Here is an 11,045-nt window from a genome sequence, read left to right as displayed (position 1 = left end):
ACGAATCGCTCTTGCCTGCGAACATCCTTCTTCCTCCATCTTTCCTCACGTACAAGAATATTTAAAAGACGTTGCTCTATTGAGGCGCAACCGCATTATCGTTAATATCTCAGATCAACCCTGCTGTCAGGGTGGACGGCGGTCTGCGTGATTCCCACGGTGTAAGCCTCACCCCGGGACCCCGACCCCTGAGAAAGCTGACACGGCCAAGGTCCCTCTGATTCAAATACCCCGGGGCAGTCTTTGCAAAGACTTCCCTTCTACACCAGAAGGGAACACACCGGTATTTACTGAGTTCTTACAGGAACTCCACGAGGAAGTGTTTCTCCTTGTACGTAAGGCGAAGTACCGGCTGGAGGGCTTACGCGGCCCACTCGGAGGGGCGCGAGCAGGGCGTGGGGCTGCCGAGCCTCCCCGTCTGTCCCCACGCCGTGACACCACCCTGGGGTCCTCACATACTTTCTCTAATTTACTCAAGCTGGTGAGATGTGCAAAACAGGCCTCGGGTCAATTCTTGATTTAAAAAGAGCACATTCCAAAAAGATGACCAAAGAATACAAGTATAATCTCACAGCTCTGTTCACGTAGGGCTGGGGGCTCAAACCCAGAAAAGAGCCTCAGGCGCCTCCCTCCCTGAACAGGGGAGGTTCCCCACGGAACCCGCACCGCGTGGCAGCCGCTTCCCAGGACACCCCGATTCCAGGCGCGGAGCGCACCGCGGAAGGCGCGCTCGTCACGATTGTGACAGAGTCAGGAAACGTAAACAAGGCGATCGAGACTAATAACAATCCTAACGGGCGACGTGCTGGGCCCACGTAATCCGTGGAGCAAGGGAAAGAGCACCTGACGAGACCGCCAAACTGTCTAAGAATCTGTTGGTAGAAAAGCCTGTAAGCCTGTACTGGCCCTGAGTGTGAGAGGAGCCGTGGGGACCCCCGGGGCACCCCCAGATTGGCCGCCTACAGCCTCAGGGTGACCTCCCGTGAGCCACGACGACCCCGGGGACCACGAGGCACCGATCCCGTGATATTCTCGGCCACGAGCTCGACGACGGGCGGCACGTTAAAGAGAGGGTCACTGAGCCAAGCGGACAGCATGGGGGTTGAAGGGAGCCCGTTCACACGAGCGACGTGGGGACGTGGGATCTGCGGGACAAGGACCGTCGGACCGAGATCTGCAGGGTGGCCGAGGCTGACCTTCCAGGACGAGGGCCTTGCTAGCAGCGAAGGACTACAAACCGCTGAGCAGATTACGTGCACGGAGGACTCGGGTGCCGCCCGCAGGGAGGGGGCCGCACGGTGCGGCCCTGCGCTTACCTCTTCTCCCTTCTGGATCCTCCGGCTGGAGCTGATGATGATCTTGTGTCCTCGCTCGAAAGTCACCACCTCGGCCACGCAGTTAGGCGCGCACGAGTGGTTGATGTACCTGCAAGCCGCCGTTTCAGAAACTACTTACTATAAGACTTTGGAAGAAGCTTTAAAAAAAAAAACCTTTCAGCTCACAGGGAAAACTTTTTCTAATTACATTTCTATCTGTCCATCAAGAGAATATACACACTTTTTTTTTTTTGGCTGCACGGCTTGTGGGATCTTAGTTCCCCGACCAGGGTCTGAACCTGGGGCCCTGGCAGGGACAGCGGAGAGTCTTAACCGCTGGACCGCCAGGGAAGTCCCAAACATACAATTTTAAATAAAAATTCTCTCCATGACTGAAAGGCCACAGCGAGCGCACTGACCCATGGCGCCTCCCGCGCAGACCCCCGCCCTCACCTTGCAGGCCCTCCCGTGAGCGTGGCATCGATCACGTGGTCGTTGTCCATGCGGAACATGTACACGCCTCGGTTCTGAAAGAGAAAGAGGTCAGAACCCCCTCTGCGCTCCCGTCCACGTGAGGGGGGCAAAGCCGGACGTGCGCCGCCACGCACCCTGGTCACACTCGCGGGGACAACACGCCAGCCCGGCAGGCGACGTCCACAAGCTGTGAACGGAACCAACACATTGGCGGGTGGCCTGTGAAGCCAGGCGCATCAATCCAGCCACATCCTCGCAGACAGTGAGACCGACGGAAAAAACAGGAGGAAAACACAAAAACATCCAGACGTGGCTCTGTTCGACACTGCACTTCCACCAGCATGACGGTCCGATCCAGCCCTGCGCCGCGGCTGTCAGACGGCACAGGAGGGGTGCCACGCTCACCTGGGACTCGTAAAGCTTCTCCTTTCTGTTGGCGACCTCGTTCCGGATGATGGTCCCGATGTACTCGATGACCATGGTGTGCTTCTCGATGTCCCGAGCGGCGTACAGGCCCAGCCCCTGAGGAGACGCACGTGTACACACCTCAGAACCACTTGGCTTCCATGGGCAACTGGCCTGCAGCCTCTTTCGCACAAAGGTACCACCCTTGGGTCACGGAGGAAGCCACACTGAAGACCCCACCTGAACTCACCTGACCTTCTCACTGACCACACCCTCACCTGAACCCTGAACACTGGACAATCCCTTCACCTAAAACTAGCATACCACTACCTTGTTTTTGTATCTTTTTTTTTTTTTGGCGGTACGCGGGCCTCTCACTGCTGCGGCCTCTCCCGTTGCGGAGCGCAGGCTCCGGACGCGCAGGCTCAGCGGCCACGGCTCACGGGCCCGGCCGCTCCGCGGCATGTGGGAACCTCCCAGACCGGGGCGCGAACCCGTGTTCCCCGCATCGGCAGGCGGACTCTCAACCGCTGCGCCACCAGGGAAGCCCTTGTTTTTGTATCTTTTTGACACTGAACTCTTAGGCCATTTTTACCAAGTGATACTGCTGGCTGGCTGAGCACTTCTTCTGTCTGGCTACCTTATCCTGTGTGTAATTATCGCTCCCAGATCCCACCAACTCAACAGGCTAACGACTTGGGCTATTTACTTTATCCCACCATTTCTAAAAGGACCTGACGTAACAATAAGCTTACAGAACAGAAACAGGGCTAAGTCTTAGGGGTTGTGATAACTTGAGCTTCTGCACATTCTCAGCTAAAACCGACCAGATCCCCACCAGACACAGCCCTCCCCAAGCGCCGCCGGGGAGCGCACAGTACAGGGTGTGCTGCTGTTAGAGATATTGGTATGTGAAGTGAGTTAACTTCTGGAAAAAACCACTTATGCAATTTATCTGTTCAATTCCAGATGAGACTCACAGCTGAACAAACTAGAACACACAGAAAGCATCTGTATGGAGATGAATACAGTTTGGTATAAGAGACAAGAAGATCAGTGGAAATGAACAGAGAATCCAAATCGACCCAGGCACACGTGAAAACTTAATGTACAGTAGTTTGGTAGTACTAAAATTCAGTTTAATATGGATGGGTTATATACATTATTGGGTTGGCCCAAAAGTTCGTTTGGGTTTTTCCACAAATCTTGCAGAAAAACCCCAACGGACTTTTTGGCCAACCCAATACTAAATGGTGCTTCCACAACTGGTTATTCAATGGAAAAAAAATAAATTTGTCTTAAACATAAAGAATAAAATTCCTGAAAGAAAAAAAATCTAAGAAAGTACATACGCAACCTACGGTCTTAACCAAGAATAGAAGCTACAGAAAATTATACGTTTGACTGCATAAAAATTAAAACTCTTACAGGAAAAAACGTACCATATTTTCTGGTAGGTATTTCTGGTAGGTATTTTCCCCTACAAAACATCCTTTGCCTAATAGTACAAGTTCTTATAAGCTGCAAAACGGACAAATGCAGTTCACAGAAGAGCAGACCCAGATGGCAAACACGGAAAGTTGCAACTGAGGTGACACTGTCGCTCTACACTTAACAGGCCGGCAAAAATACAAAAGGGTGGTAACGCTACCACTGCAGGAAGAAGTGGGCAATTATAGCCTTCTTAGAGAACAGGCAACGTCTGCTAAAATGAAAAGTACATGTACTGCTAACACAGTAGTCTCACTTCGGGGCCTACACACCAGTGAAGTGAAGTTACCAGTACGTGGGGATATTTGTACGAGATATTGACGGCAACACTGTTTGCTGTGGGAAAAAACTGTAAACAAAATACAGGCTCATCAGCAGTGGACGGCCTCATTCATTAGAGCTCACCAACATCACGGAACATCACGGAGCCATTAAAGAGGATGAATTACAGCTACCTCAGTTGTTCTACAGGGTGTAAACATTAGCGAGAAAAGGAAGATGCAGAAAAGTGTAGATAAGACAACCCCACTTTTCCATATGCACACAGATGTGCAGGTAGTGTTAAGACAGTAGCAGGGAAAAGACACAGGACACTTACTGGGGTCATTAACATGATTACCTGGGAGGTGGATGGAAGGGAGGTGGACAGGATGGAGGAAGAAAAATGGTGACCAAGCATCAAAAACTCTCAAAAACGCTTCGGGTTAAAGGTGACAGACTGAACGCAGGTAGTTAAGAAACCCTTAACATGACGTAAGGGAGCAAAACCAAGACTGAAGACCAGGAATGGTCAGAGTGAACGAGCTGTCTGGGAACATTTTAAACGGGGAAGTAACTGAGCGGACGAGGAAGACGCCACTGTCACAAGCGGAATCTTTTGAGGCTCCATTTCTGAGGCAACAGCAAAAAGACCAGAAAGACCCTGCATTAGTGATATGAAAACAAGGTATCAGATAAAAAAACCAAGAGCAGAAAGCACAGACAGCAGATAAAGGAGAAGTAGCTCAGAATAAGGACAAGGAACCCAGAAACGAGGCCACAGCAGGAGGTTAGACCTGAGACAGAAGCCTCCTCTGGCGGCACCAGAACCACTGCGGGCCCCGCCTCAGGGGCCGGATTCAGTAAGGCCGGGGACCCCAAGCCCGCAAATCCCCAGGTGATGCCGGTGCTGATGGTCTGGGGTCCACACTGTGAGATCCCGGGTCTCAGGGATCTAATATTTGTGTACAGAGAGAAACAGAGGTAGGAATCTGCAAAAGAATTAATACAAAAACATTTCTCAGACTGATGGCCACACTGCTTCAGGCTGAAAGGGCTCATCAGTGGGGAAAGCAATAAATAAAAATGACCCTAACCCAGGCCCACTTTGGTAAAAATTCGAAATGTCAAGCATCAAGAGAAGACCCTAAAAGTCTCTACAGAAAGAAGAACGTCAATGAGTACAGGCCACGTGTGGGTCAGGTTATACCTGAAGGGACCACCCTGGCTCCTGAGGGGACGGGACGGGGGGCCAGGCAGGCCTGCACCGGTGCCTGCAGGTGAGATGGGTGGGTAGAACGGGGCAGAGGTGGGAGTGGACTGAGGGGACTCTTCAGGGAGGAGGAGAGGCGGCAGAAACTGACGAAGCCCTGGGCCTGGTGCAATGAGGCCAGCACACTCCATTAGTAGATGGTGACACTGCTCAGCGATATGAAGAGCCTGGAGGGTGATCGGCCTTCGAGACGGAGGACGCTGGCAGTGTGAGAGCTTGTAACTCCATCCTGGGCCTCCAAGGGGAGATGCCGCATAGACATTTGTTTCTTCAGGAAGTGTGACCACAGGTGAAAATTTACATGCTTAGCCTAGAGATGGCTGTTTACCTGTAAGGTGTTCCACCATCTATCCATCAGAAACTACACGATGAGTTCATGAAGAGAAGGCTTCTGAAACTGGGCACCTTTTGAAACTATTTTCGTTTGTATTTTTCACAAGTGCCTTGAAAGAGCCCTAGTGAGCGCGCCGCAGACCCCGCGTGTGGAAGGTACAGCGCTCCCCGCGTCCCGTGAGCTCTCGTCAAGACGTACAGAGAGGGTGTCCAGAAGCTGTCCTGCCACACGAGGGAGTAAAGCATCCGCCCTCCAAGACCGTGGACGGAGCAGTCGGCGCCCCGGGCTGACGGAGTTTCTCTCCCTGCGGCCCGCGGTCTCCTGCCTCATGTGCCGGACGCCAGCACCCTCCCAGCCCATCTCCCCTCTTCCCAGAAGCCAAGCCCCACTCACCTGAATCCGAGACCGGGCCAGGTACACATTGGACTTCCACTCGGTTTTCATCTTGCGGTACTGGGACGACTTGGAGTGGACGAACTGCTTGCTGTAAGGTGCGCTCAGCTCCCCGGTGACCGTGCTCTGAAACGACTTGGAGGCACTGGTGCTGTTCAGGGTGTGAGGCCTGCGGGCGACGGCGCGCCGACGGGGACACAAAGGGAGAGCGGAGACACCTCTGAGGGGCCCGGCTGGTTCAGGTTCTCACTGACAGCACACACAGGGAAAGCCGCCTAGCTGGCGCGGCCGCACAGACACAGCCAGAGGCAGCAGGGTTTGGAAGCAGCAGACAGATCAAGCACAGAAAACCCCTAAGAGGCCTGGAAACCCTGGGCTGTACTATGTGAAGTTAAAACAAAATACCTTAACACAAACCTCTTGACATGGGCACTCATTTTAGGTTCAGAGCGGGCACAGCCTGTGGGGTTGGCGGCCAGGGGCAGCTCCATGAGAGGGTTCCGGCCATACCGGAAGGTGTAGTTTTCACACGCCTCAACCCCAGGGAGCTGGAAAGAAGCAAAATAAACGAAAAGTTAACTCCCCTGATCAAGACTACAGGCGATCTTGAGCCGGCCAAAGGATGGCCCAACTTGAATTCCATGAAAATCACTTGTCAACATTTTCAAAATGTCGGTAACAAGAGGCTCTTTCAAGCCATGTTAACAGAAGCAGCCTGCACTCAGAACCTGACTATGTATGATGCGCTTACCACCCTCGGGGGCCTGGGAGTACAGCTGGTAACTTAAGGTTAACTCCTAAAACCATTCGTGTTAAAGGTCTTTTCTAGAATATGTTTCTTGTGGGCACTGTCCTCTGGAGACATGACAGATGCATATCATTTAGGCAGGGCTCCACCAAAGGAAGAAACTGGGCACAGTACTCAAGTGGCTTTCGGGGTGTCCGCGACTTCTCTGAAGAAAACCCATCAGTGACTTTTTTCTTGAACACAACACCTTATAATCATGCGGTTTTCCAAAAGCGCCGTGTGCAGACTCATTGGCACACGTGCTTGTAACAAGCAGGCGTCAGACAGTAAGGGCTCCTGAAATCCAACTGCGCTCTGGTGACCAACCCTGGGCCCTGGGCAGGAAAGTGGCCATTAACGCTGGGTGCTGAGCCTGGTGAGCTACCTCACCGAGTGAGCACGGAGACACCTACGACTCACCGATGTCTCGTTTTCTTTCAGAGCGACAGGAGTTCACCCCCGACAAAACCACTACCTTGAAGTGTTGTGAGAGTGACAGCCCCGTGTTAAGTAAGGTGCGTCGTGCGACAGGGGGTGGCTCTCCGGCCTCGGCACTCACTGATTCCGCGATCCGCGCCACCGCAGAGACGGTCAAGCCGAAGAGATCCTCCCCTTTTAAGTAGGCTGGGAAGAGCTGCAGCATTTCCGACTCTTTTCTCACACGTGCCACAGGCTCCAAAATCTTATCCCAAACACCTACGTACGGACAAAAAGTCATTTTTTAAACGACAAACTTGCTCTTAGCTAAATAGAGAGGAAAACAGGATACAGTATAAAAACAAGAAAGAAACGAAGAACAACCACTCAAGAAGACTTACCAGATCCAAGTAAAGCCCATGGGCAGTGATCTAACGAGCCTGGTATATTACCTGCTTATCGGATGGCAGTAGTTTTAAAGACTTTATGAAGTGTGAGGGAAAAGAATATGTTACATTAAGGAAATTAAACAGTAGAAGTGGAAAAGAAAGTTAAATATAACTGAAATTCGTACAAGTAGTTAACTCACTTTCATGCTGGCCAAGCAGCATATTAGATTTTCAAATGATTAATCCAATTAAGTAGTATCTGTAGATATATCCTTTCCTCTCAGAATTAAAATCTGAAATTGATATTTTCATTGGAATTATCTTTAGAGCATTTTCATATTAAAAAAAAACTGCTAAACGTGAAAAAAAAAAAAAAAAGCAGTTCTGCAGCACTTTCTACATCAATAAAAATGACAATCTAGGCTTAACCCTAGAGGCCGAAAGTAAGTCTCATTTCTGGCTCTAAATCTGTTTAATATCTGATGCTCCTGAGATAAGACAATATGGCTTTAAATACGGTTCCCACCTTCTAGGTGACATTAACAAGAGGGTCCCCCAATGTAAGTGACAGGCAACCTTTATCTGCAAATCATTCTCCTACTTATTTTATAAATTCTGTTGGAATATATATTCTGATTTAGAGCAATTCTAGCAAGCGTTTAGAAAAAGACAGCAAGGTATGACAATACAAAGAAGTTAAGACTTGCATTTGTAAATGCAGAATCCACACCCGTTGTGATAAAATATGAAACAGACGTTGAGAAAAACCATGGAAACACTGACATAAAACATTCATTAGCCTAACGCTGGAGGGACTGGCTCGGCGGAGCCTAGAGACGGGGCCTCACCTTTGGGTGAGGTGTCACTTAAGACGAGATCTTCGTGGCCTTGCTCCACGATTCTGATGACGAACATGGGGCGCCCGTCCTTCTCCTCGATGGAGCACAGGTAGCGACAGCGGCGGTTGGCGTAGCGCGTGCTCCAGTACAGCCGGCTGGCTTCGTAGCCCACGGGGAAGAGCGCTTTGGGAGAGTGGAACGCTTGCATCTGCTGTGGAAGCAGCTGGCCGATCGTGTGGAAGATGAGGCTTCCCACACGGAAGGTGTGGTCACGCTCTCCCCGCTGCACGATGCTGGCGATCTGTCGCACCTCGTCACGCTGCACGTAGACCCTCCTGAAGACGGCAAAGTAACTTAATTCCTGCTCGTGAATTCCCTTTGGTTTGTGCATGGGACAAAGCATAGTTTTATCTTTAAAAAACATGCATTGTGCTTTAATGGCGCAAGTAAAGTGATAAATGTTGGTGCATCGAAATCTGTGACACCCGCTGGTGGCCCCCATCTTATGGCAGAAGACACATTTCATCTGCAGGCCTCTCCTCAGGGCTAGCTCCACGTTTATTAAGGCACCAGCCTGGGTCTCATACACCTCCGTGGACCACAGGGCACAGTTCAAGTGGACCCACAGGTCCAAGTCGAGGTTGAGCAGCCTCGCTGGTCCATCTGTCAACCCATCGCCTTCTTCGTGACAGAAGCAACACTTCCGATAGTCCTTGGGCACGGGATCGGGTTTCAGGGAAGTGCCCAGTTTCTTCAGAAACTCATCAATTTCATCTTCACAGGGGGGTCTGAAGGTCCCCTTGGGGATCACGACGTGGATGCTCCACTTCTTCCACTTCATCCCTCTCCACTTTTTAGTGATCGGCCTGCAGTCTTCAAACCCACCGTGGACAGTTCTTAGCCGAGGCTTTAACTTGACCGTTACCTTAAGCTCATCTGGCTTTGCCTCCACTTTGGCTGCTTCAAAAGCAGGAGGGAAAGTGATGGGCGGTGACGCTGGGGGCGAAGCTTTCTCCTGGAGCTGCGGCAGACAGTGCACATCTAAAGTGGAGATGTTGTTACTGTACTGATGAAATGCTCTGCAAGGCGTCTCTTTTATAGGCGAGTGTGGCAATGAAGGAACGGATTCCTGCACAAAAAAAAGAAACACGAGAAAGAGTAATTCCAAAGCCCCCACAAAGCAATTCTTGCTACAAGCAGCCAAGCAGTAGGGTTCCAACAGCAGGGTGTTTGGCTCTGGGTCTGTAAAGTAAGAGGTGAGGACTGGCGCACAACGGAGGTCGACGCTGCGTGCCCGTGGTGCTTGCGTCTCGACAGAGAGAGAGCGTGTTCTCTGAAAAGCCCTAACGCTGGAGGGTATTCTGCTCTTAAAACTTTTCATGTCACAGGAGCCAATTTAATTTACAAGACGGAACGGCTTTTTGTTCAACCAAATAAGAACTCTGGATCATAATTTTCTATGAGCTCTTCCCACCCTCTGAAATTCCTGTTTGTTAATCTTAGGCTTAATTAATTGGCATACGTGTGAAAGATGGGGAAGAAGTCCCCCGTCAACAAACAAATCATATTTGACTTTTCTCAGAGGCTGCCCGGTTCCCATCCAACTACTGAAAGGGCTGAGCTGAGACAGAAGTTCCATTGGTTTTTTAGATACAAAGTGTCGTCATAACCAAATCAACAGCAAACCCACCTTCTCATGCACCCCCACCCTACACAGCTCTGAAAAAAGACGCGCCTCACAGAAAATCCAGAAGCAGGCAGACACTGCACACGGACTCAATAAATTATGTGCTGGAAAAAAAAAATTCCTTCTCTCATCTAGGCTGATATATTTTAAAGTATAAATTTATTTGGCAAGTAGCCTGAATTTTATTACACTGGGCGCTACCGCCTTTTTAAAAAAATAAGAGTCTCCAGAACATTCTTCTGAGAAAGATGCAAGAGCAATGATGTGGAGGGAGGCGAGACTGACTATCACAGCACAGGAAAAACTTCCTTCAACGCAAACGGTTAAAAACGTATCGTCCACCTCAGCTACACACTCAAAGATACACTTAATCACACAAAAAAACAAATAGACCTTTTCCAACCTGGTACAAGACAGATACTTTTCCCCCAAAACACATGAATAGACCTGAATTGTGGTTGTGAACAGGTTTTTCCATTGGGACAAGATCACTAAAGCAATACTTTATAGCTGTAATTAAATTAAGATATTTGTAATTGAATTAGTAAAATTACAGATTTTAATAGTAGTGTTCTATTCAATTCTGAACTTTTAAGACATAGTTCAAATCTGCCCACTCTTGCTGAACAAGCCGAAGTTACTTAGTTTGCAGTAACAGCCTGGACCAACCAACCACTCCTCCCCAACCCGGGGAGCGTCTAGAGCTCAGACTCCCTGGGGGGAGCTCTGGGTGGGGGAGGCAGACGCGCCCCCAAAACACAGGCGTCACTCCAAGCAGACTGCTGACTGAAACTGTCCCCATCTTACCTTGCTTTCTGAGGTTTTTGCTTGTGCAGCTGATGAATAGAGAATAAAGCAGTTATTACTACAGAAGACGATGTCCTTCTCCGCTCTGCTGGAGCTGTCTCGGGACCCCTGAAAAGCAAAGAGAAAGGTGTGGGGAGCTCGACAGGTCGGGATCTAATAAGAACAAGATCTGCAC

The 11,045-nt window shown here is 50.2% G+C and overlaps 1 protein-coding gene across 28 annotated transcripts in view; it reads right to left on the bottom strand.

Moving 5' to 3' along the window:
• Positions 1–11,045, bottom strand: part of KMT2C (lysine methyltransferase 2C) — a 298,083-nt gene that overhangs the window by 2,356 nt on the left and 284,682 nt on the right. For 24 of the 28 annotated variants that reach the window (XM_028489535.2, XM_028489534.2, XM_028489539.2 and 21 more), the window contains 8 exons: positions 10,871–10,978; positions 8,386–9,505; positions 7,291–7,427; positions 6,350–6,492; positions 5,945–6,113; positions 2,196–2,312; positions 1,770–1,843; positions 1,317–1,425 (listed from right to left, as the gene is read on the bottom strand). In XM_028489535.2, coding sequence (XP_028345336.1) covers positions 1,317–1,425; positions 1,770–1,843; positions 2,196–2,312; positions 5,945–6,113; positions 6,350–6,492; positions 7,291–7,427; positions 8,386–9,505; positions 10,871–10,978 — 1,977 coding nt within the window. Of the gene's footprint in view, positions 1–1,316; positions 1,426–1,769; positions 1,844–2,195; positions 2,313–5,944; positions 6,114–6,349; positions 6,493–7,290; positions 7,428–7,448; positions 7,631–7,737; positions 7,831–8,385; positions 9,506–10,870; positions 10,979–11,045 lie in introns of those variants that run through there. The other 4 variants (XM_028489541.2, XM_028489559.2, XM_028489554.2 and 1 more) reach the window with 3 other exon arrangements.

This window comes from Physeter macrocephalus, chromosome 5, assembly GCF_002837175.3.
Source record: "Physeter macrocephalus isolate SW-GA chromosome 5, ASM283717v5, whole genome shotgun sequence".
Lineage (NCBI taxonomy): Eukaryota > Metazoa > Chordata > Mammalia > Artiodactyla > Physeteridae > Physeter > Physeter macrocephalus.
This window is presented reverse-complemented; position numbering and strand designations above follow the sequence as displayed.